Source organism: Vanellus vanellus (assembly GCF_965231255.1).
Source record: "Vanellus vanellus genome assembly, chromosome: 2".
Taxonomy (NCBI): domain Eukaryota; kingdom Metazoa; phylum Chordata; class Aves; order Charadriiformes; family Charadriidae; genus Vanellus; species Vanellus vanellus.
The window spans coordinates 47670927-47697906 of record NC_138906.1 but is presented as its reverse complement, the minus strand read 5'-3'; the positions used below and the strand labels follow the sequence as shown (position 1 = coordinate 47697906).

Here is a 26980-nt window from a genome sequence, read left to right as displayed (position 1 = left end):
GACTCAAGGCACAAACCTGCCTGACTTAAGCCAGAGGGTTCATAAAGTCAGTGAATGCTAAAACAGCATGTGTGATATGCTCTTATGCAGATCATAAATATCCAGGGCACCAAAATGGAGACAAAAGAATAAACAAAAGAAAAAAATCAGATATGCCAAAATTTGATGCATTTTTCACATCAATTATTTACCATTACTATCATGAACTGGAGAGATGGTACCGTACTTATGACCAAAGATAATGAAACACAGCCAAGACTGTAGGAACATCCCAATCAATGTGAACCTCACGCCCTCCACCAGACCCAGCTTTACACTCTAGTTAACAAGAAGATCTCTTCCCCCATACTGGGTAAGAAAAAAACTTTTCAATCTGTCAGAACCAAAACTGTGATTTCAGTAAATCTCTCTATATTTATTCAGTTGATGAGCAAACAAGCTTATCAGCTTGTTTTCAAGCAGGAACTGCATAAGGGTGAGTCTGCAAATTAGAAACAGTTGTTATGATCACTATTGCTGGGATCATTCTGCTGCTTCGTGTGCTCATTGTTTTCTCCCACAGACTTCTTGTTCTGTACAACTGACTTTAATGGCTATAATTGCATTTCTGAGCCTATGAATGATCCCAAACAATTGCAGCTTAATGTTAGTGCATAGAAAGTGTGGGAAAGTAATGGAAGATTGTTGAGGAGGATTGTAAACATGCTCAAATGACTCACACCTGGGGTGCTGGACAACACATATATCATACTAATTGTTGTTCAGCCTTGTGTGCTCGCAAGTAGAACATCTGCACTTAGGTAACCTAAGCCTGGGATGGACTCAGGGACACCTTACCTAGCATATGTGAGATCACTGCCTTGTTGTCAAAGAAGATCAAAGGATGGTGGAAAACTACGCCTGCTTGAACCCTTGAAAAGTAGGTGAGAACAGCAAGTCGGAGCTCACACACTCCTGCTAATGAGGACTTTCTCCTGCTCTGCGGTGCCTGTGTTCTCTGCCTGCATCCCTCTGCCCAGGTGTTGCTTTGCAGATTCCCCAATTTGTGAGGTATTGAGATTAAATTTGTTCTTTGTCTTTCATCTGTGGTCATCTGTGGTTTTGTGGTTGTTCTTGCATCCTGCCTGAATCTGCTCACACAGAAAGTGATAAAAAGAACTTGTTACATTGACTCAGAATTAGTGAAGCAAAGCAACAGTGAATAACAGTACTGGCAGTTGAACTTGCAAAGAGTTGTAATGGAACTTTGTTCATCCACAGATCTTGTGCTCAAGGAGATAAACTGACCTGCATGGAATTGCAATGGAAAGGATCTTACCTAGGAATTTTAGAGTTACTCGGCCAATTTGGCACGTTTCTAGAAGAGCACAAAAAGATGATAGAAATGTTGCTACAAGGACTATTTCATCCTTTTTTGAAAACATAGGGAATGAATCTCTTCTCCTGAACTAGCAATTTGTCTGAAATTACTTCTGAACCAAGAAAAGTGAAACATTATTCATTTAGAGTTGTCAGCCTCTAACAGTTTTTCACATAGCAATTTTTAAAGGATTAAGTCCCAAGGAGCAGTTTCTGGAATTTATCCCCATTCACTGGAGATGGTGTATTTCTTTGAGTACAACAGTAAATTTATTGTAAGAGCATGATATTCCTTTATCAGATTGCTGTGGTCAGTTTCACAACAATGGAATATATATGTCAGGACATAACAGAGGTTTGCAGGCATGGCTAAAAAAATGGAACAAGTTTGCTGTAAAGCTCTGTGAGCTTGACTTGCAGCTTGAGGGTAGGGAACAAGAAGGACGGGAGCAGTCACTGGTACTCCTGGAGAGCTCCTCTCCTTCCAGCAGCATAGCATGGCTGTCCCACACCCTCTCCTGCCACCGCAGCTAGTTTGGCTTTTTAAATCTCAGGCATAGCAAAATAGACAAAGGGCTGTCTTTTTCTGCTGTCCCAGCAATTTGCTGCCCTAATTACGTGCTTATTTTGCCTGTGCGTACAACTTGTCCCGGCTCATAACCATGTGATCAAGGCTGTCCCTAAGAGTTTTTAGTTGATTAAAGCAGCTCTTGATTCTTTGGACAAGAGATGCGAGGTATACAGCTTTAAGTCTCAGCAAGGGAAATAGATTAGAATATTTGTTTCAAGACCTCACAAGCAAAAGATGTGGAACAGAAAACTGTTATTACTACAGTCACACGTATGAGACATAAGATTCACAGACTGAATCTAAGACCCATCATTAGCTTTAGTACTACAGTAAATGAATAAAAACATAATCTAAAAAGTAGCTAAGGTATTTTAAAGACACCATCAGTGAAACTCTGAAAGAGAAAAAGCAATGTCTATATCCAGTTATTCAAAACAAAGAGGGACAAACGGAATTTCTCATGCCATAGCTGTGAATTTGCTTTATGGTTTGGTTTGGTTGGTTTTTGTTTTTGTTTTTGTTTTTGTTTTTTTTGTCAGTGATGATAGAAAACTATAGGGCAGCAGATGCTTCTAAAGATTACTAAAAATTAGTTTTGGAACTGCGTAAGAGAAACAAAAAATTGCATTCTTGATCTCTGAGGAGAATCACATCTGACATTCTTCAAAATGTAGATTTCAGATGTGGTTTGTGACTTCCATGCTTGAAAATCTTCCTAAATTTGGCAATTAACAAGGTATGCTGCTATAATCATAGAATCATAGAATCATCATTTAGGTTGGAAAAGTCCCTTAAGATCATCGAGTCCAACCATTAACCTAACACTGCCAAGTCCACCACTAAACTGTGTCCCTAAGCACCAAATCTATAGGTCTTTGAAATACCCCCAGGGATGGTGACTCAATCACTTCCCTGGCAAGCCCGTTCCAATATTTGGTAACCCTTTCGGTGGAGAAATTTTTCCTTGAATATCCAATCTACACCTCCCCTGGCACAGCTTGAGGCTGTTCCCTCTTGTCCTATTGCTTGTTGCCTGGGAGAAGAGACTGACCCCCACCTCGCTACAACCTCCTTTCAGGTAGTTGTAGAGAGCAATAAGGTCTGCCCTCAGCCTCCATTTCTCCAGGCTAAACCACCCCACTTCCCTCAGCCACTCCACCTGAGACTGTGCTCTAGACCCCTCACCAGCTTTGTTGCTCTTATTTGGACGCTTAATATGTAGAATGTTTGTCTGAAACAAATAGAAAAAGTGCTTTTTGACTTGGAAAATGTTTGTCACAAAAATGGCCTAGAAACTGTTTAATTTAAATGTCCTGACTCCTGCTGGTACAGAGAGTCCCAGATTCTTTAGACAGTTCTGCCTGCGTTGCCAGTTCTCACAGTTGATCCTGAAGTAAAGAAGTGAACATGAAGAGAGGTGGTCGTTGGGAGCAGAAACCTAGTGAATGAGGGGGTTTTGTCAACACTACTGGAAAGTCCCAGGAAGAAAATGTCCAGGAAGATTGATGGAAGTGACAAACTGACCTAAAGGGCATCACACCCATCTGCAGACAACACCACCAATGGTGAAAATGCCAGTGAAAGCTTCGGAATAGGAGAAGCCCTCTGTTTACTGGACCTTGCAAAGAACACACAGAAATGGGGGACGGATCTCGGTCCCTGTGAGCTGGTGAAGTACCGTGCAAGAAATGAGACTCATCTTACTGCAGCCACCAGTGTCTTCTTACCTCCATTTTTTCATTAATATTTTTCTCCATTTCACCCTATTGCTCTCTCTGCAGAGGATATTTTGAGGCCTCTTAATATTCCAGCTTCAAATGCTGTATGATTATTACACATGGAGCAGATGCTGTTCTGTGGTCTCTTGAGATGTATAATCATCCATCCCACCTCCTGATGTTGCTGTTGTCACTGTATAAGGAAATCGAGCAATATCTGCTGTGTATCCTGTGTAACTGTGATACCATAAATGCATTGCAGAAATGTGTCTGTAACAAACACTTTATTCATGTCCGTAATATTTTAGTCTCTAGAGATTTGCTATTGATCATAGCAACTGGTATTCTTATATGAATCTGTGAGTATCAGTCATTGTCTTTTAACTCCACATATTCACGCTCAATGGTAGAAAAAGCAATAAATTCTTCCTTGGGGATGTCAGCAATCCAGCTTATTTGTCATTTTTAAATGGACACCTGGGGCAGATTCTGTCCAAGCAAAACAAATCAATACAGTTAGTTACACTAAGTGCATTCAAACAAGGATATTTGAAGGGGAAGAAGAAAAAGGTGCTGTAGCAAAGGAAATGGTGGAGAGGAGAGGTATGCATGCCACACAGGCTGGGTGAAGGCTGGGAAAATGTAGCAAGGTTAATCTGCACCTTGTGCGCAAGGAAAGGATCGAGGATCAGGTGAAGGGAACTATAAAAGGGAGGATAGGGCTAGGGAAGAAACTGAAGAAAAGCCTAGGGAAAAAAGAAGGTAAAGTAGTGAATCTAAGATGGATTCCCAGGGCTTTAGCTGATCACACAGGTCAGACAGGTGATGGGAGAAAGACTTCGGTGACGTTGCTTTACGTATGTTTCTGGGCATGTGCTAGTTCCACTGAGCAGTCTAGGTTTGGAAGGAACTCCAGCAAAACTACAAAACAAGTGGTGCCAGTGCACTTGAACTTCAATGGAAAGGTAGTCCTGAGACTGGAGGGCTACTCACCTCTGAGGGCTGAGAAAAGCCCTCTTGAGAAAGCACTCATTCCTTTTAGAAGAGGCAGCGATATACCATCCTTTCATCCACAGTGTCAAAACCCTCTTTCTGTCTTTGCTCTGGAAGGGAACTGAGGAATATGATTCACGGACAGCCAGCAGCACCCTGCTGTACCAGCTACGGGCAAAGACAGCTCTGCGCTTCCGGAAAGAGAAGAGCAGCCGGTGGAGGGGTAAAGGAGGGAGACACCGCCGCGGTGCGGGAGTTCTTGCAGGCGGATGGTTGGTACCAGCACGACCTGCCCCCTGCCCCCGCTGGAGCCTGTCCAACCGCGGCGGTGCGGGAGCCGGGCTGACAGGAACGGCACCCCTTCCCGGCCCCCCCCCTTACCCGGCGGCACCTCCCCTCCCCCCCCTTCCCTGGGCACAGCCTCCCCGCGGGCACCCCTGTCTCTCCTCCACACCTCAGGGTGCGGTAACGCTTCGGATGCGCCGACTCGCCACAGATCTTCCCCTCCACTTGAATCGGTTCATCCGTTTTTTTTACCTGCAAGATTTGGGTTTTTTTTTTGTTTTTTTTTTTTTTTTTTTTTTTTAATCTTTTTGGAGCTACGGGAGCAGAGGGCGAGCAAACACCGAGTGACTCTCCACAAACCCCCTCCGGGCCGAGAGGCGCTCGCCACCGCCTCCGCCCCCTTCTCCTTTTTACTCCTCAGCCCGGGACGGAGCGGGGAAGCCGCGGCTTACGGAGGTAGGTTGGGATGCGGTGCGGCGCGACGCGGCGCGGAGCCGGCAGGGTGCGGGAGAAAGGCCGACGGTAGGCTGGGGGTCCCTCTGCCCGAGGCGGGAGCCGGGGCAGGGGAGCCGGGCTGAGGGGCGCTTTCCCGCCCAACGGCCGTCGCGCTGAGGCGAGGCTGTGGGCGCGCGCTGCGGCGGCCGTTGGTGGAGCGGTGGGGCGGGCGGGGGCTCTCCTTCTCCCTCCCCCCCTTTTTTTTTTGGGGGGGGGGGGGGGAATGGGGGAAACTTTGTGCTTTCTCGCAAATCTCGGTCTTTGTGTGAAGCTTTCTCAACCCGTGACGGCGGTGAGCTTGAGGGAAAGCTCTGAGGTTCAGCCGCTAATTTTGGGTCCATGCGCTTGTCTTTACTTGATTTCTCCTCCGAAGGAAGGCCTGTGAAACCTCCTCACAGGGTTTTAAAATGCTGTGGGTGTTGCTTTTTTGGTGTTTTTTTTTTTTCTTTTTTTTTTTTCAGCACTCGAAAAACATTCATCTGTAGACCACTTCTAAAATAAATGCTAATGAGTTTGTATTTCTGTGGTTATAGTGTGAAGAAAGATATTTATGGTGCTTGCCCATCCACCCCATGAACAAACAGGTTAGTACCTAAAATAAATGGGTTTGATGTTTCAGGCAACGTGGGAAAAGGAATTTTGACATATACTATGCATTGGCATTCATACAGATGTGTATTTAACCTGGTTAAACTCAAAATGTTGGTGGCATGAAGAATCTAGTTCATTTTCCTTTGCAGGCAGGTATTCTTTTTGCTTGGAGTGAGGTGTAGAAAATGATCCTTCCAATATACTCCTGTGTGGCCCAGTGTACTTAATTGGGTGTGGAAAATACATATTTATGCTGTTTCTTGTTGATGTTGTTTTAATAACGGAATGCAAGTGCTTTTGGATACTTCATTAAATTTTTCTTTTATTTGGCTTTTTGCCAACGAGTGCAGAATGTTAGCTAGAGTTACTTATGATACAACTCTTTAAACTGTGGAGTCAATGAACTCCTCTCTGGTATATCTACTGATTTCAGTGAATGGGAAAGTGTGACAGTGTGTCCTGGTATGTGTGTGAATCATAGATGAGTGTAGCTAAAAGTAAATACAGCCCTGTGCTTCTAATCCAGTTACGTGGAATCTTGCAGTATCTTGCACAATTCAGATAGCAAAGATGTCAACTGTGTGATGACTTCAAGCGGGCATGGAATGTAAGATGTCCTTCTGGCACAGAGGCTGTTACTTAAATCAGGATTTACAGATTATTCTCTGATGAAATTGTCCTCATTGCCAATAGGACAAGATTGCATTAGGAATGTCTTAAGAGATGCTCCCTTACCTAGTGTGCTCCCTGTCAAAAAAGCTTTTTGAAAAGATAAATCCCAATACCAGGGAAGCATATGAGAAATTCAGCAAACCAAGATTTTAGTTTTCCCTTTACAAATGGATGCAGCAGAAAATATTTCAGCAGTCATCATGGGTGTTCTTAAGTGTTATTGCTTTGCTCTTTAGTAATGTTTTAGTTTTTCAGAGAGTCATTTGCCCTGAGTGTTTTTTTCTTTGATAATGACTTTTTTTTTCCAGCACTGAACGTGAGTGCTTTGATCTAAGAGTGACTGGTATATATTAGGTTGCAAGCAAATAGTTCTCTTTCAGTCATTTTACAATAATAGATAATTCCATGTAGAGTTGAAAGCTAAAGAAAAAGATTTTTTCCTCCCCCTAAAGACAAGGTTATTCATAAATGTATAGGTAAAATCTGCTGTTTCTTTTAAAAAATTAATTGATTTGTATAAATGCTTCTAATTAGGATGTCCTGACATCATCCACAGGTTACAGGGAGAATTCATCTTGGGTGTTAACATATTTTCTAATAGTAAAAATAAGATTTTATTCTGCCATTTATGCATTATGTACATGATGTTTGAGTGCCTCAGCATTGTAAAACAATGGACAGCAGTAAAAGAATCATCAGTGTGGCTAGTTGATTAAGATAATAAAGCTATTACCAACCCAAGAAAAGAAAGTATTGGAAGACTAGATTGGCACTAAACAAGGAGCCCATATGGATTCAGAAAAGGGGGTTAATGAGTGTAAAAAAGTGATGTTCTGGAAGTGAGATGTGTCAGGCTGAAATGAAGAGTTTCCAAAAGCCAATCTGGGTTAGATTTCACAACAGAAATCAGCAGACCTGGAAAGCAGTGGCAGTGGGCAAAGCTCAGAGTGAAGCCAGTCCCAGAAGAAAACAACTAACTTGCTTCTCGTTTGAATGTGAATACATATGTTGGACCATGGGTACACAGGCTGAAGAACCCATGGGGTTTAGTACATGGAAACTGCATGAAGAAGCATTTGTTCTCCTTTTTCCCCCAGCCCTCTGGCTCTGCTTGGAGCTAAGGAGAAGACCATGTGTTGCAGGTACAATAGGGCTGACCTAGTGTGCTGTGGCCATGGCCTGTAGACCACCTTTTAGCTCCTGTCCTCAATATAGATTGGCATTGGTGATTGCTGAAACAGCAGGGCAGCTCCACCATCAGTATGAAATAATTATGAGCCAGGAGTCAGGATAGATCATGCCAAGCTAGCTTGATATTTCTATGCCAAAATAACTGGTTTCTGAAAATGAGAAAAGCAGGAAAGCTCTCCTTGTTGTGTTCCTCTGAAACTTCTAAGCTTGCCACCTCCCACCAGCCACCTCTTTCCTCCTCAACCATAAGAAGGAGCATAAGAATTTTTGATACGGGGATTGTCAGTACTTTGAAGTACTGAAAGGCCTTTTGGGGTGAAGAGCTGTCTGTCCAGGGACATGTAAAAACAAAGGATGAACAGAAATTACAGGAAACCTAAAACACATTTGAATTCTAGAAAATCTTTCATCCTTGGGTTTGTCTAATATAACTACACTTTAAATTTACTTAGCTTTAGTAACTTTTCATGGCAAGATCTGTGAGTGAAACTGTATATTTTATGTGTAGTGCAGAGTGATAATAATAGGCTCCGCATTAATATGCACACACACGCACACAAAGATACTTCATGAACACATCAGCAGTTAGAAGCAAGATGCCTTCTTTAATGTTCTTAAAATCTTCTTTGTTTCCTGCTGAAGTAACCTTATAGACACCAACCTTGCACCTCTGGCAGAAAGACCCAGCTAGTACTCAGCAGCTGCCAGCATTGTGTCTACATGGCTGTGGCTGTGTTGTAGGCATACATGGGATCACTGAGTGTGCACTAGCCTCAGCCTGCCCATTGCTCTCATTTCCTAAGGCAATGGGAGATGGTGAGCATGCATCTACATGTAGGCACTGTTGGAAATGAGCAGACTGGCACCTGAGGGTGAAATCTAGCATTTATTAGCATAACAATATAGACACACCCTTTCTAGACAATAATAAGCTTGTGGTAGCAAAACACCAGGCAGTTCTTGAGGAGATCACAGAGTTTTCATGTAGCGTAATCTAGTTGATGAAATGAGATTTTTATGAGGAGTGTCAACTGATTCAGGGCTTCAGGCCTTAAGACAGAATCACTGAATCCTTTCACATTTCTGAAGTGTTTCCCTTTTTATTGTTTCAGGATGCTCACCAGAACCCCAAGTGTTGTTGCCCAAGTGTTCCTTTTTCTAAGCATAGTTCTTGTTATTGCTATTGCAGTGATTCAGATAAATCAGCAACATATCCTCTCCCCAGGGCTTAAGGTAAGTCTTGGAATACGTAAGGAAGGGGAACAATGTTTTGAACTGATATTTAATAATGCTCTTTTCTAAACTAATTTTTATTGGGTGATTCAAAGGAGCTTAGAGCCATAAATTAGTGTTTAATCACATCTTCATCATGGGAAAACTGAAGCTGAGAGAAAAAGAGAATTGGTCAAGATCACAGAGTCAGTGGCAAAGCAGGAAAAGCATTCCTTGATTGCCCTGTTTGTGATGCCTATCGCACAATGTCTTCTCCAAGACTGAAAGGCCAAATGACGAGAATATGCCACTGCTTTTTTATTTTTGCCAGAGACTGGAAGTAATTTAAAAACATTTTTGAAGTGGGAAATACCCTGAATTTAAATTCTGCCCCGAAGCACAGCTAGGAAGTTTATGCTGAAATCTTTGCAACTGTTCCTGTGTATCAAAAGTATTTGGGCTGTAAGTGTGCACTTTATGATTTACCTCATGTTGGGACTTGCTGGATATTAACAGGCAAAGTAGCTTCATGAGGAGGAGCAGAGCAAACTGGAAAAGACAAACTGAAATACTCTGGAATTCAGGCTTTGCCTTGCGTTGCTGGAGTATGTGTGCAGATTCTTCAATGACACATGTACACAACTGAGGACAAAGCTGTAGAAATTAACCTTCAAGGGAAGCTCTGCAGTCTGGCATTTTGAGTTTTCTGTTTTTTCCCATGATAGCTACAAGCATATAAACCTTCAGATCCTTCTTTGAAGTTCTTTCTACCTTTCCCTCTGTGTATGTGTTTAACTGGATAGTTCACATACTGATAGTGATAGGCTAATGTGTCATTACACTTCATAGGATTATAAACACCTTTGGCTTTGTCTGAATCATTTGGTGGTGTATGAGTCAGGCAATAGGATAAAACTGTATTCTGATACCAGTTTAATGTGTGTGGTGTGGCAGGGTGTGTATGCTGGGATCTTGCATGGGGACACAGTGCCTCAAATTTACTCCCTGTTGTGCCCCAAATCTCTGTCTGCAGTAGCCTTGCATCCTGCCAGTTTTCATGCAAGGCAAGACTGGACTGACATGCAGGCTGAGGCCACTATCTAATAAAAGATTTACACATCACCTGTGTTTGTCATTAATTCAGTTTCTCATTCCGAATGACAAAATTGTATACCTTACTCTTTGCTAACTAATCCATTGAATAGATGGTGCAGTTCTTGGGTATTAGTGAATCATCTGGCCTTTATTGCTTTCCACTGGTGTTTGAGTACAGACGATGGAAATCCTCAGTGGCAAAGTTGAAGCAGAGAGGAAAGGAGGGAGAAAAAGTTGTTCTGTTCTTTACTAGCTGCTAGCCCAGGATAAGGGTTTGCCTGTGCTGTCAGTCCCATGCAGTGCATTTCAATGCAGGAAGGCATTGCTAGTCCTTAAATTGGCTAGTCCTTAAATTGGCAGTCCTTAAATTTCAATGCAGGAAGGCATTGCTAGTCACCAGCCAAAGGTGATCTGACTTGCAACTTGGGCAGAAATGTAATGTCACCAGAGAATTTTAATTCAACCAGTTTATCTTAGGCAGCAGGCTGAGACAAGGCATGTGGAAGTCTCTTACCCTCTTAAAATGCCGCGTGCTTTATCATTTCTGGGTTTTTGTTTGTTTGTTTGTTTGTTTTTTTAATTAAAGATTAATCTTAGTCCTAACGTCTAGTAGACTTCTCACTGATCACCACTTCATGAGGCTGCACAGGCCAGTTCACACAGGGTGAACTTATGTAAGTTTTGAGGACCTTCAGGAATCACCCCGAAATGGGCCCAAGCGTCCTTTTCAAAAACAAGCATCTCTTTTAAAGGAAACAGAAAGCTGTATAGAAAAATAGGAGGAGGAAGAAAATAAAATTGTCAGTCACACATTAGTTCAGAAAAGTGTACCACTACTCTGAGATAGAAATCTGTTACTTTCAGGAAGGACTCTAGGAAACGCAGAGGAGGATGGAAGTAGGTCGAAAAGCCCCACAGTTAGCTGAGGTAAAAATACTTGCATTGTCTTCCAGCTCTACCTGGGCATGATAGTTAGCTCTAAAAGTAGCCAAGTTAAAAGCTTATGGTTGGCACTTCGAGCTGACCGAGACTAGATTTAATTGATAGCCCTTGAGCAGATTGACCATTACTGTATTATGTGTCTCCAGAGGGCTCATCTCTCTTCCAAGGAGGGGGAATCCACTCAAAAGTATCTTTGCTAAAGTAGTTACTTGAATGGAACCTGATGGTGTAGGGGTTTGATACTATCTGTGGAGCCTTCTACCTCTTAGTTGATCAGGGTAAATTTAATCTCGATAAATATAAATGAAACTTTCATTATCTAGCAATCCTCTAGGAAACAGACCAGACTGGTATTGCTGGTAGTTCTTTGGCATCCAGGAGTTGGTAGGATTACAGTGGAAGCTGGGAACTAATGAGATGTGGAAGCTGAATGGTTTGCCACCTGAAGCAGTGATCTTTCTTGGTCAGACTTGAGGCTCCCCAGGAAAGCAGTGGGATGAAATTTATTGGCATGCTGCAGGAGCTGTTACTGCTTTGCTCTCATTTTTCAGTATTGTCAGGCTCCTGGGCATCTGTCTTTTTTTAAAAGAAAAAAAAATTGTCAGAAATGAGCCCTACACTGTGTGTTTCCTACCAATTAGATGACTTTGGAAGAGGGGGGCAGCTACACATAATTTCAGGGATCATAAAGAGGATAAGCAAAATAGCAGTTTTCTTCCTTTCATGCAGTTTGCCTTCCCAGTTGCTACAATTTGCTGCTGCCATAAAAGACAGGAAAGGGGGGAAGACTGGTCTGGTGAGCAGTGGAATGGGATGGAGAAACCAGTCCAAGTGGCCTGGGGCAAGTCACTTAAATATTTCTAATTTATTTCATAAATAAACATGGGGTAATATTGATTCTCTTTCCCTCTTTGATGTCTTATGCTCTGACACAGCCTGTTTTCAGTGGCAAACTCTCAGGTGGACTGCCTAAACCACTCAAAGGGAGAGGTTTATGGGGCAATTAGAAAAGAACTAGACTTGTTATATCATTCTCACTGTGGGCTATTATGTACTTTACCTCTTTGCTTGTAGCTTTATGGATCCCTTGTGCATCCTTGAATCTAAAGCCTGTGCTTTAGGTATCAAACCCTTCAGTGTCCAGCGAGTGGAGCTGGGATAATGGGAACTGAACTTGCTGCAAAATCAGGTCCTAACACAGTGTTATCTATGTGTCAGTGTGGATTTTGAACCTGATGCTGAAAGAAGATGATCATTCTTCATCCCCACTGAATTAATTGTTGAAGATATTTAGTGTGTTCTTTGTTTTGCAGCCAGATTCATTCCGTGCTTGGATGCTGGATTCATGCCTAAGTGCCTAACACTAGAATTAATCTCTCTTGTAAATATATTTTGCATACATTTTCTGAAGTGTTTGATGGTGCAAAGAAGTACAGCTGCATATGGGCTTTTAAGCTGTCACTGTGTCTTGTGTGTTATTTTTTTCTCCCCAGTATGGAATAGTCTTTGATGCTGGATCCTCTCGGACTACAGTCTACGTCTATGAATGGCCAGCAGAAAAAGAAAATGACACAGGAATAGTAAGCCAGAACTTCAAGTGCAATGTGAAAGGTGAGTTCAAATGGAAGTCCCTTATTTCTTTCTAGCCTCCAAGAAGAGGTTATCTGGAAGCCTATACTGGTGGATTTTTTCCGCCATGTTCCCTTTTTCAGTGCTGGGGAGCAAGAACTGTTAAGACTATGTCTGTATCTGTCAGCATCAGTCCTTCTCCTACAGATACAGCAGGGTGCTCTAATCTGCAACAGAGAGAGGAAATTATAGCTAAATTTTATTTACTTCATTGCAGAGCATGATTGGTGCAGACAGAATTCTATCTACAGAGAATGTAAATGTTTAGTCTTTGTGCCCTGAAATAATTTCTTTTAAAAGGAAAGTATAAAATATATTTAAAAATAGGTTGGAGTAAGAAGTCTTTCACAAGAATGGGGATCTAGCCCTTGTTAGATGTTAGCCATTAATTTTGACGGAGGCAACAATGGGTGTCAGCTGTGCTATAGGAGTTTGACAAATTAGTTTTTATTTTCCAGAAGCCTTAGTGATGTTTAAAAACCCCCTCTGCTGTTTGAGTCAGGTTTCTTAGAGAAACAAGACTTACACAGTTCATCTGGAATTGTTCTGTAATTACTTGGAAAGAGGCAACAGAGGGGAAATTATGAAAGGCATGCAGAAGGTGAACAGGAAGAGCTTCTCCATACTACAGAATTAGGGAGCGTCTAATAAAATGTCCTGGTGCCAGCTGGTGACGTGATTGTCATCTCGGGAGCTTGATACGGTTTTGTATATTTTTCATTATTTCTTTTTATTTTATTATTAATATTTCATTAAAGTAGTTTAGTTCCTTCTAAACTCATAAGTCTCTTTTTCCTCCTCTGCCTTTCTCCTTGAAGAGGGGTAGAGGGGAGCATCTGTCGGTCCCATCTGGGGTCCCTCAGGTCCCCAGTAGTGGATTTTGGCATAAACCACGACATAAAATTATCAAGTAAAATAGCTAAGTTGCAGAACTGTTTCTGACAGGATGTCATAGTTGTACCAAATGTGGAGGTCTGGCCTTTGGCTCAGGAAGACCTGTAGTTGTATACTCCAAGAAGGCTGAGAGACCTGGGTCTGTTTAGCCTGGAGAAGAGAAGACTGAGAGGGGATCTCATCAATGCTTATAAATATCTAAAGGGCAGATGTGAAGAGGATGGGGCCAGACTCTTTTCAGTGGTGCCTGGTGTCAGGACAAGGGTTAATGGGCACAAGCTGGAACACAGGAAATTCCATCTCAACATGAGGAAAAACTGCTTTACTTCGAGGGTGGCAGAGCGCAGGAACAGGCTGCCCAGAGAGGTTGTGGAGTCTCCTTCTCTGGAGCTATTCAAAACCCTCCTGGATGTGTTCCTGTCCAACCTGCTGTAGGTGAACCTGCTTTGGCAGGGGGGTTAACTAGATGATCTCTGAAGGTCCCTTCCAACCCCTACCATTCTGTGATTCTGTGATTGTATGATTCTGTGTCCCACAAGTATCACTGGCTACTTGCCTTGTCTTTTGTCTGAGGTTTTGCATTGATTCCTCTCAGAGAGAGGATGCTACTAGACTAGGTTGGCTTTTGCTCACAGTCCATATGGTTAGGTATATGTTCTAAGAGCTTATTGTGGTTTCCTTCATAACAGCTTTTGAATCTCTTAATCAACTTCAGTGACATTTGACTAAGCATTCAAAGGTACCAAAATTTCACACATTTTATGAAGGCAGGTGGCCAGGCAGGGGAGAGAAATCCACATTATTAAACAGTAGCTAATCCATAAGGGATTTCTGTAGGAAGCCAAACTTCGTAAATTCTGCTACTCTGAATTAAATGAGCTTTAGATTATCCTCTAAGATACTGAATTCAGCAGTATTGCTTTGTTTAGTGTTATGGTTTGGGTTTGCAAGTTAGGTAAGAGGAGAAGGTGGGGCAACTCAGGAAGTTTCAGTGCAGATTTTGTTGATCTCTGATAGTAACTGGAGTTCAAAGAGAATTTTTCCCTTTCCTTCTCTCTCAGTCATGATCATGCATCCCTCTTTGTGCCTGGAAATAGATGCTGGAGATGTAGCCATAGAGGTCCATGAGTAACGAGGAGATAAGTAGAAGACAGTGGTTTCTTAACAGCACCAACGTTTCTATCTTCAGCATTAAATCTATGTGTGGACATTCTTAGCAATTTTAGAACAAGGAAAGGAAAGCAAGTGTAATGTGCACAGAAGTGATGCACTGTCATGTGCCTGATGGTGTGTCCTTATAGACTGCAGGAATGGCGGCTAGCCTGCCAAGGTGGGGGGTACACTCTGCTAGCTCACGTCTTGACTCATTAGGAATGTTGCCTTTAGGAATTCTGGTGTGAGAAAAACGCACAGAGAAACCGCATTATTTTCTCCTCAAAAAAATGTCAGAGGAGTACTTTGTGAATTTGTTTTAATGGTTTTAGATTTTGTTTTACCTATGGGGAATACAAAAAATTTCAAAACAGAGTCCAAATTGCTGTGAACTGTTCAGGTCCACAGGGGCCTTAACCATAGTCAACCAAAGTACTCCTCATCCTCCAGTGTACAAAATCACCAGGGTTCACTGCTGCGGTCTTGGGTGACTCTGCATTGGACAGAGGGCTCATGGGAGAAGTCCCCAACTAAGCTGTGGGGGGCAGTGGTGAACAGATCTGTCGGTGTTTCTTTAGTGACCCTGTAACCCATAGCCTTAAGCATTTAAATTGGGGGATGGTTCTGGGCATACTGAGAGGCAGACTTTCACATACCTACTGAAACTGCAAGTCAGATGATCAACTTCTCTGTAAGTTCCATGGTGGTTTTATGATTTTATTTCTGCCTTTATTAGGTACCTCTGCCACTGTGTGTAGGAGCCAGCCCCAAACCAAAACCCTTTCTATATAGTGCAAGTAATCTGTCCTGGTCAGGCTCTAATCATTGGCAAAGCAGGCAGTTGTCCAGAGCAAAATGGTCACTGCCTTGTGACCTGCTCTTTCTGAACACTGGCAGATGGAGGTTGCTGCCACCAAGGGAGTGTGAGGCAACAGCAGCTGCTGAGGATGTAAAACTGCAGTTGCAGTTCTGTTTTCCTCTGGTAACAGCTTTCCTTCCAGCTTCAATCCTGCTTGTACTAGACTAAAGACGTTTAGAAATACTTATTGCAAACCAGGGCTGTGAACATCTAATGATGACATGGTAATGTTTACGTTGAAGTTCATACTGTGGAAAAGGGAGTGGTGGAGCATAGAGTCTTTTTTTTTTTAACACATTTTTTCTTCTGTTTTTATCAACGTAATGTGGCTGAACATAAATGGTTTCTCATTTTAACACCATAAGGGCCACCTTTTGCTTAGCTTGGATCAGCTTGTGAGAGAGATGGTTGCTACAGGAGAACTAGATGGATTTCTGGCAGAGTTACTCTCTGTGGTGCAGTGGCTTCATGGGAATGTCTGGATTTCTCCCTGTGCAACTTCCTCACCTAGGGAATTTTAGCAAGGAATGTTTTTATTCACACCCAAGTTGAGCCTGAACAAGTTGACAATCTGATGGTCCCTGAAGTGTTGAGCAAGGGAGGAAAGACTTTGATGTTGATTGTTCAAATAGTTATGCCTTATGCAGTGTAACTCTCATTCCTGTTATTTGAAGGCTTTGGAAATTTGGAAAGCTGTGAAATACTTAGTAGTTCATGCACTAGCCTAGACTTATACCTCTATGACTTCAAGAGCCATTTGTGTACATCTTGAAATTTCTGCAGCAATTCCTTGCAGAAGCTTCTTTGTTTTCTTTTCAGTTGAGAGCAGTTAGCTGTAGAGGTGCCATGGTGTCCATGACAGTTGTGGCAAACCAGATGAGGAAATCTTTGTCTTAGGTTGTAGAAGGAGGGATACTTTAGCAGATCAGAGAAATTTTACATCCGTTAGACATGCTATTTTCTACAACACCTGCCATGAGTAAACCTATTTTCCTCATGAATATAGCACTGCTGTCATTGTGCTGTTATAGGGTTATACCGTATATCTTACTGTAGGTATGGTACTATAGGTGTATATGTATACACACAGAAATATAGGCGAGCAGTTTGCAAGTATCTTCTCTGTCTCACACAGCTGAAACAGTCACTACATTGTTTATTCTTTAGGCACTCATAGTTTTCAACTATGCTATCCTTGTTTGCAATTACAGGAGGGAAGGGGGAAATCTCTTTCTCTTAACATCTGTTTGCTAATTGGGCTAATTTGTGGTTGGCAAAGCAGAATGAAATCAATGTACTTGTTCTCTTTTAGGCCCTGGTATATCCAGCTATGAGAGTAATCCTGGAGCTCTTGCCAAACCCTTTGATGACTGTCTGAATAAAGTCAAGGAGAGAATACCGGTTCATCTGCATAAAAACACTTCTGTTTATCTGGGGGCTACAGCGGGCATGAGACTACTGAGGTATGGCAGAAAATTGAACTCCTCTGTATGCATACTAGCGTAGCAGTCCGTGAAAACAGAATGTGAAAAATGGACTGGACACATTTTTATCCATTAGAAATTGTCCATCTCAAAAGGAAATGGAGCCCAGCCAATTTAATTTAATTAACTTTTTTTTATAAGGGAAGCAGTGTTGTATAAAAGTCCTCTGTTATGCCATATTGAAAATAAATGCTTGCTTTATTTTGGAGAAGGCAAGAGTTTAATTTTTTCTTCCATACCTGTCTTAAAATTGAGTGTTATGCAAAAAGATAACATTTGTGTGTATCTGTGGGTAGCAAAGGCAGATTAAAGCTAGATACTGCAGAGTTTTCTGAGTGTGAATGTGGTGCAATGTGGCTTTTGGGGTGTGTCTGTGGCTTTAGCCCTGGCACAAACTGGCTTTTTGTGTTTGTTCTGTGGCTAAACAGAGCAGGAAGAAAGGCTCCAGGACTGTTTTATCCAGCAGCTGTCATATAAGCACTCAGTTCACTAAAGAGAATATATATAAGAAACAAAACACCCGTGAACTTGTATGATAAAAGGGTGAAGTTTGTACATAGTGGGGGAGTTCCTTGCTGAAATGATGCTGGGTACTTGGCCCTTCCTTATTATAAGCTTCCCCTTTAGGGAAACGTTGTCTGGTTTTTGTTAGGTGCTTGTAGGAGTTTGAATTGCTAGTCAGTGAACAATAAACATGAAATTGCCTTTCCAGATGCTCATTGTCTCATGTTTTGTGAATTGGTTAGGTTGCAAAATGAAACGGCAGCCAATGAAGTCCTTGCAAGCATTCAAAACTACTTCAGAGCACAACCTTTTGAATTTAGGGGTGCGCAAATCATAACTGGACCAGAGGAAGGGGTGTATGGATGGATAACAGCCAACTATTTAATGGGCAATTTCTTAGAGGTGTGTGGAAAAAACTGCATGCTTTTCCTTTAACTGTTTCTTTCTTATAAATCAGAAGTTTGAGAGGACATGCCTGTCAAAACATCATAGCTATAACTTCCATTTTGCACTGAAATACATAACAGGGTCTTTTTGTGGCAGTAATACAACAGAGCAAACATAAATCAAAGAATATGATGTTACAGGAATGTGATATGGCAAAGGTAAAATTGTTGATTCACAAAACAAGGCTCTTCCCTAAATGACATCAGATGCCTTACCTAGACAAAGGGAGGTTGCATTGCTCTTAAAGGCATTGATGTTAAGTGTTGACAGGTGTTGATTGTCTTGACAGTGGTGCCAACTAAAGATGTTTTCCTCTGCTTTTCTGTGACTTCCTCAGATGATTGCTGCCCCTGCAGCTCTACTGGTGAAGAATCTGAACAGCTTAGGGGACTCCGAATTGTTTGGCCATGTTGGCTCACTTGTGTTAAGCAGACAAGATTGAAGCAGTGAAGGTGGTTAAGTTGATATGGCCAAAAGTGTCTCTGCTGAGCCAGAAATCACTCGTATGTTCATTCCAATACTGGTGAAAAGTTGCAGGCTATGAGCAGTGGACTGTGATACCAAATGTCTTGTGCAGACAAAGTGATACCAATATAAAGATACTTATGCTGTCCTTGAACTCAGAATAGGGACAGGCAGGAGCCTCATAGCAGAGAGGAAGTTAAATGTGTTGGAAGATCCCTTTTTATACATAGATATTCTGTACAATTTCATTCCCAGTAAAATCTGTACCAAGGTGATCAGCAACTGCTTATCTACATTCATGGCAGCTGTGTGCTGCCCTTAGCATTAACTGCGCTTCTTCCAGATAGTCTCACTAGGTTGAAAGAAGTTTCAACCAAACCCCTGAGTATTGTTAGCTGTCCTGGTTAAATGGTTTCTGTTAGATCATGGCAATTAAAAAGCAGGAGTTAGTTGTTGGTGATCTCTGGGCAATAGCTCATGGTGAATATGTTGTTGACTCTTGCAAAGTTAAGAAAAATGGTATTGGAATCACATGTTCTGGAAAAGTTTTTCTCATTGTGTGCATTCCATGCAACAAAAATGATGTAATGAACTTCAGGGTGGTGTCAGTCTTCTACCACATGAATCCTAATAATCCAAATATCGAACTCCACATGGCAGATTCATAAGGACTACTGAAGGCACTGCAAGTTGCTGTGAAGCCAGTTTAGTATAGAGTTGTGTGAAGACCTACATGTGGAATATCACTAGTAGGAGAGAGAGAAACTTTTCGCCATTCTTGTGACAATGGGCTAAGAGTCAAATTCTGCTAGGGGCTGTTAATGTGAATCTTTCACTGTAGAATTTTCTTGTGAGTATATTTGCTATCCCATAGTTTCTTTTCCCTTCTTGTGTATACATTCATGTCATCACACTGAGTAAATAATAGTACAGTAAATATTGAGGTAGATAATCATACAAAATCCATATTCTGCACTATGACTGTGTAGATCAGATACAGAATTTGGGGGATCTTTTGGGTAATAGGGGAAAATGCTGGTGGAATGGATCAATTTGTTGCTGCTGCAGTTTCAGTGAAGGAAATGTGCAGATTAGGGGTACTTGTTCTTTTGACTTTGATGGAGCTTTCATTTGACTTCTCTGTGTTTTTCACTCTATTTTCGCTCTTTTTCTGTGTGATCTCTTAATATTCTATTCCTTTAATAATTCTTCTTGCCTTGAAACAAGCGATTCTTCATATTATTTCCATCCAGATTTGTTCAAGATCTCATGGGTACCTGAACTTCAATTCCCTGCATTCTAGTACAGATACTGATCTGGGCAGTCCTGTGCTTTCATCATTGTGCTCTCCTCTGAGTTGAAAGCTACATTGCATTCCTTTTTCCATCTTTCTTTCAAGATCATTTCACTCTGTGAAAGTACATCCCTCTTACATAAAAAATATCTGCATGTTTTCCTTAGAGCTAAGAGTTTTTGGAAAGGGTGCAGGACAAAGAAGGGGGGGGAAATCTCAAAAAGTTAAGAGTAGAAAAGCTTGAAGAGAGAACAAGCAGATGATATTTCTAATTAGCCTTGGTTTTATTTTTATGTGTAGAGAAATCTTTGGAGGACATGGGTGCATCCTTACAGAAAAGAGACTATGGGTGCACTGGACCTTGGAGGAGCTTCCACTCAAATTTCATTTATCCCAGAGGACTCTCAGGAGAACTTCAATAGCATCTTGGAAGTGAATTTGTATGGTTACAACTACAATGTCTACACTCACAGCTTCCAGTGCTATGGAAGAGATGAAGCTGAGAAAAGGCTTTTAGCGTTGCTGTTCCAGGTCTGTTTAAGACCATTTGCTATGTTGTTCTTGCAAGTGTTCAGTAATTGTCTGAGCAGGTTCTTAGGCTTGTGTTTGCTTCCCTTTGGTGGAGTTTGGAGACCCCAGTAAGAGCTCTGTTGTGGATAAACGCACTTAGGTTTCATACAAAGATCTTCATATTTGTTAAAAATTGGTGAGAGTTTTATACCATTTGATAAAAAGGCCCAACTGATCCTGTGTTTTGATGATGATGATTTTTTGGAGAAAGGGATTTCTGTGAATTACAATGATCCACAATGGTGATCAGCCATGACAGAGAAGAGAAAAAAAATGCATGCATATGTGGTTTAAAATGACTCCTGTAGTTAATGTCAAATTATGTCTTTCTTGCTTTTGAGTAGCCTTTATTGTTTGGGATTTTTTTTGTTGTTGTTTGTTTGGTTTTTTTTCCAGAAATCAAACACCAGTTCCAATGTGGATAATCCATGTTACCCTCAGAATTATAATACCACATTAACGATGAAGTACTTCTCTGGCAGCCTTTGTACACAGTCTCTGAGACCAGCAAATTACTACCCAAACCAGCTTGTGAACTTCCATGGAACAGGAGACCCAGGTCTGTGCCAGGAGATGGTTTCTTTATTGTTTAACTTCACTGCTTGCAGAGGCAGAGAAGACTGTCCATTTAATGGAATCCCTCAGCCAAAAGTTAAAGGGAATTTTGTGGTAGGTTTTCAAACACAGCATTTCCTCTTGAGCTTGCTTGCTTTTGATTTCTGTCATTCTTAAAGTAACAGGTCGGTCACCTACTCCTTTTCTTATAGGCTTTCTCAGGATTCTACTATACAATTAATGCATTGAATTTATCTGGGCACTTCTCCCTAGCTGACTTCAATTCAAGTATGTGGTTTTTCTGTTCACAGAGCTGGGCACAGGTAAGTGGGTTGGTTGGGGTTTGTTGTTTTTTTTTTTGTTTTGTTTTGTTTTGTTTTGTTTTGTTTTTTTTTCATCTGTGAAAGGGAGATATAAAAAGAGTATGGACTGCAGAAGTATTCAGAACTTTTCAGAAGGTCTGCATCAACCTCAATATTTGCTCTTCCACTTTGCTTCAAACTATGTATTATTTCTAGCATGCTTAAAACTTGGACTATGTTTGAAAATTTCATTCCCTGTGATTCTAAGGTGAGTTTCTAGCCTATACTGAAATGTGGCCAAGCAGTGCATGTATTTTCCTCTTTTTATCTTAGAGCTTTGTATGGCTGAGATGTCACAAAGATAGGAGTGTTGCAACTGAATATATGTGGGTGTAAATTCATGCATTCCAGGGGATTGGAGATTGCCTTAATGAAAATTTTTAGAAGGATGATAGAACAGGTAATTTTAAATTTTAAAGCAAAACTCTGCTAGACTGACATTCATTAACAACACACTTCAGTCACACATATTATCAGCATTATCACTATATGTTCAAAGCAGTTAGTACTTAGCAGTCGTATCCTACATTATCTGTGAGTGCACAGTGCTGATGCAGTGTAGTTGGAGCTGATGAAGTGGAATTAGCACAGCTGCCTGAAATTTTTTTACTGGTGGAAGGCAAATTCATTTTTTTTTATTGTCCTCACAGAGTTCATCTGAGGGAAAGATATGGTCTCATGTTTTTTGCTATTATGCTAAGAAAAACAAGTAAAGCATATTGTCTCCAACTGGCAATCCATGACCTTTTCCAAACAGCTTTCACCCAGAAGTTCTTAATCTTTCCAGCTTGCTTGATCTGTCTGTACACATATGCTGTGATATTCAGATCCTGATCTTATTGTAACCACTGGGACTCGCAAAAACAGTTTTGGATCAAACTGGGAGATCAAAGGACTTTGCTTTGGTCTGTGAATTCCAGCTGATACTCATGATCCAAATGAGCACCCCAGGTCAGAACTGACATCCAAAGAGCGGTCTCGTGATACAACATGTTCTGTGTAACTTGCAGGCATCTTTATTTAATAGAGGTTTAACTCTGTATTTTTCTAGTCCTGCAGTATTCCTTATGCCCTGTTCTGATCTCAGCTCTGTTAATGTGAACCTAGAATAAACTGACACACCTACTTTGAATTTGCAGGAAGGTACCTCAGATCACTACACTGGCTCCCTGTTTGCATTAATTTTGTAACTTATCATCATCACTTGATAGCTGCCTGCCACATGCAAGCTTGACTCTGTCTGTGATCCTCTTAAAGAGATTTGTGGCAGTGGTTTACTACCACAGTTTTAACCATGCTGTAAAGATGACGTGGAAAATTTAGGAACCATAACATTCTCAATCTTTTATGCGCAGTTTTATGTTCATTTTTAACCACATAAGGTATATCACTGTCAGGGTCTTTCGTTTTCTAAATCTCCATATCTAGTTGTCCACAACTTTACTTGGTGTTTCTGAAAAATGCTAATAAATTCTAATTAGACTCCAAAGTATTCTCTAGTTATAAAAAACAAAAGCATTTGTTTTTTGTAATTTACATGTTTTTAAAAAACCTTTTGCTTTCAGCTCCAGTTTATGCTGCCTAAATTTGAAGAATTATATGCTAGATCCTACTGTTTTTCAGCCACTTTCATTTATTACTTGCTCGTACATGGTTACAATTTTGATGCAGAAACTTGGCCACAGATACATTTTCAAAAGGAGGTGAGTAATAATCATTTCCTCTTACTATTATTTTAATCCAAAGAAGTTTAGAAGGACACAGAAGATGCATCAGCATACAAAAATATAGCAATCGTAAACAGCCTTTGTAAATGATTGTCAAATGTTTGGCATAAGACAAAGCCACTTTTCAAGCCTCAGTGGCAATTTCAGCCTGGTTCCAGGGGTTGCAGCATTACTTGGAGATGCTGCCTAGATTCTCTTGAAGAACTGTAAGAAAGGATCAAACAATTGTGTTTTAAACCTTGCCCCAGTTTGTTGAAGTAGTGGATTGCTCTAGGTGGTGATCTGCCTGAAACGCCTCGCCAGTCAAGGTCAGTTTGAGCTAACCCTGCTAAGCTGGACATGAGAACTCTCGCTTTTCTGTCTGCTGGCAGAGATGGTTTGTAGTCAGTGAGTGGTGATGAAGCAACTAGGGCAGTTTCCATCCTCAGCTGGCACATCCGTCTGTGCTGGAATCTAGTTCTCTGGACTAAGAGTGTATATTGATGGAGTATTGGATTTCAGTTGGCAGAGAGAGAAGGCTTACAATGTTTGTGTAATAGCTAAATTTCTGTCTTCCCTGACCTCAAAAATTTTCTCCTAAAAAACTCGGAACGAACTTGTATATATCCATTCTAAAGCTACTCCTAAGAAATCTTGGCTTCTAAATCAGAAAGCATGGCCACTGTCTAAGCTTGGCTGTTACACAAAGAAGTGCAGTCCCCACAAGTGCTCTGTGACTCCATCCTTTCCTCTCTGCTACTGTACAGAGCCTTTTTCTAAAACCTTGTCCTAGACTGTCTCTTAATCTCTGTACAGTTTGGAAATGCTTCAGTGCTTGCATGCAAAACCAACAAAAGAATAGGTTGTAGAACTTCATGCAGTATTTTTAAATGCAGGGTATGATGGCAAGCTGTGAATGAGAAACTGTAAGCAATGTTTTCTGAACAGTCATAGTATATTACTGGTGCTCTAAGAAATCAAGTAGCATTTTCTTGCCTTATTTTGTCCTCTGATGGACAACCATTAGCAGCTGTGGAGGAGTGTGCAGAGTTTAACCCTTCTACTGGGAAACTGGCGTAGAGTTTACTTTGGGATCTTAATCTGGACCTGGTGGGGGGACAGATTTGTCTTGGTATTTACATGTATCTTGTATTGTCCCCAGCAGATAAGAGCAGCCCAACACAGCAATGTTTTTCTGTATTTAACCAAGACTTATATGAAAGTACTGAGCAAAATGAACACTCAAGAGGCTTATTTGGAATTAACACCTTTGTTATGTAGATCTTGCACTAGGGTAATTACGAAAGTTCAGAAAGAAAGACTACATTCTCTTAATAAAATCTGCCCTTCAAAGAACTAAAAATAATAAGATCTAATGTAGCTGATCAGGTGAGCTACCCCAGAGATAACAGCACAGTTGCCTCCAAGAGTGGAAGGTTTTTTTGGCCTATGCTAGAAGTATATTTCCTTTTAATACACAACCAGTGAAAAGAACCTTAAACCACTGCTAAGATCTAGGTGAAATCTAGAGCTAGATAATTTGTAAAAGTTCTAAACCTCAAAATGAGAGGTTTTTTCCCCTCTCTTAGTAATGAAAAACCACCTTGGTCCATGTTACCTCTTTGCTCACCTGTTGTATTCCAGTTCCTGTTGCTGTAGCTTTCTTTTTATCAGTTAAACAAAAGGTATTAGGATACACACAACTACAAAAAGGACCAAATATTATAGGCCCTTATGGTCTCCTAGATCCAGTGGCTGACTGCTTAAAACTGTTCATTAGAGACATTAAATCATTTATTAAAGTGCATCCCTCAACTTCATCCAAGAATAACCAAAGAGGTTTGTTTTCCCAAATTTGCTTTCCTAAATTTAAGCAAACTACTTAAAGGGACAGCCATTCAGGCAAACTCACCTCTGTAGTAGCAGAGTGGGATGACCTGTAATAAAAATGGAAAGCCACATGAGTTTGGGAGAGCTGATTCGTTGTAGAAGAGCACAACTTCAGATTTGTCTGACCTGTAGCGTACCCTAGAGTTACCTGGAGTGATTTGAAAGTGGTGCAGGCCCTTTGAAAAAGCAAGCAACCTATGCTAGAGTATAAACTAAACATGTCTTGTAGCTAGCCCTCTAGGCTAGCCCTTGTTTAATGAGTTCTCCTGTTTTCTCTTTAAATATCCTCCCCTTATTTTTTCACTCTGTTTAACAATAGATTTTTTTTTTTTTTAAGTTATCGTTTGATTTGCAGGAGGCAGGGATGTGTATTTATGTTTTATATAAATAGGCAAACCATTATTGGAGCCTGAGAATTTGAGAGGAGGACAAGGGGAACTCTATCTTCTCCCTTTGATCCTGTGCTTATCAAGTGGCAGGATGATGATTTAATGAAAAAGGCAGTGGAAAATTGGTAAACTCTGCTCAAATTAGAAGTTGGGAAAGACAGCAAAGCGCTAGGACCATGGGGCAAATGCAAATGTACCCCCTTTGCTTTTATTTACCCTGTTCCTAAGTAATTTTCCACTTATATTTATTTTTTAAACGAAAGAGCCTACTACTGGTTCATTTGCAGGTACAGAACCAACCATGGAACAAAAGATGATAAAAAGAGTTCCTGCTTTGAGGACTTTATCCTGGCTTCCTCTTTGTTCGTGTTGGTGGGACTCTTTGTGAGGTTTTTTTGTTTGCTTGAACTAAATAACATCCTAGGATTTGGCTAAGATGACAGGCTGGTTGTAGAAATTAGCACAGTAGTGCTGATTTTTTTTTTATTATTATTTTTTAAAGTGTGTTTCTTGCCCAGAAAATCCCGTAACTGGTTGTCTGCACATATAACACACGTCCTCGTAGCCATCCAGTACCTGTGTCTCCCTTCTTTAGCCCAGTGACCAATTTTATTAGCATCCTCTGGAACTACAAAAAAAGGGTAATTTAAAATGGTTCTGTATCTTCTTTGTATACTCCATTAAAGTTTCTCCTTGCTAGCTTAAAGGGCAGTTGCCAGCATTAGCAGTTGAGCTTTTGGAACCTCTTATCTTTGGCTGAAAAGTCCATGGGAATAGGACTGACTCCTCTGTCTTTATTTCAGGTTGGTAACAGCAGTATAGCGTGGTCACTCGGTTACATGCTAAGCCTCACAAACATGATTCCAGCAGAAGGCAAGCTGATCCAATTACCTCTGAAACCTTCTTTGTTTGCGGGGGTCCTCGTCTTCCTCACAGCTATGGCATTGTTGTGTCTTCTCTTCCTTGTTTACTTGTGTATTATATCACGTAATCAGAATATCAGTCGTGTTGAACATGTATTTATTCCAGAATGAGCGAACTGTACTGAAGACAAAACAAAAATTGTATAGTGCTATTAAGTTAAGTAGGACTTTATTTTTGAAAAATGGAGGTTGAAATAAAGACAGGCAAAAAGACTTCAGGACCAGAAGCATAAATAGAGAAGAGACACAAAAGAATCTGTGACATGGTGAACTGGAGTGCTTTTGAAATATTTTGGCAATTGTTTCTGTAAAACTGTTTTGTCCAGTGTGCAGCAGAGAAAACACGGGCAGATATGTCACTTTGCTTGGTAAGGGATTAATAGCCTTTTCCTGCCAGGTACATATTATTGGTTTTGTTCACTAACTCTGCGCTAACTGGTGAACTCAAGTGGTGATGGATTTGATCATGGTGGCAGTTGTTAAGATAAACAAGTCATTAGGAACTGTGGGAGGTGGGAACATGATAGCTGTTTTTGTGTGAAGTGCTGGCACTAAAAGCTCCCAAATAATCTAATTTCTGAAACTGGAACTAGCACTGGGTAATGACAGGAACTGAAAGAAACAGCTGAAATAGAATTATTTTTATTGCTGTTCGAAATTGATTGATGCCCACCACATAAAGGTGTAATAAACTGCCAACACCTCTCAGGACTTTCAAGCCTGTCTTAAAACT

The 26980-nt window shown here is 41.0% G+C and overlaps 2 protein-coding genes across 2 annotated transcripts in view; both read left to right on the top strand.

Moving 5' to 3' along the window:
* RPL14 (ribosomal protein L14) overlaps positions 1–26980 on the top strand; it is a 291729-nt gene that overhangs the window by 256403 nt on the left and 8346 nt on the right. The window lies entirely within an intron of this gene.
* Positions 7698–26358, top strand: ENTPD3 (ectonucleoside triphosphate diphosphohydrolase 3; the record flags this gene model as incomplete). The annotated part of the gene is made up of 10 exons (XM_082479551.1): positions 7698–7826; positions 8988–9108; positions 12618–12735; positions 16971–17121; positions 17889–18048; positions 20153–20383; positions 20819–21091; positions 21190–21300; positions 22905–23042; positions 26128–26358. The coding sequence occupies exons 1-10, from the start codon at positions 7816–7818 to the stop codon at positions 26356–26358; spliced, it is 1545 nt and encodes a 514-aa protein (XP_082335677.1). The 5' UTR covers positions 7698–7815.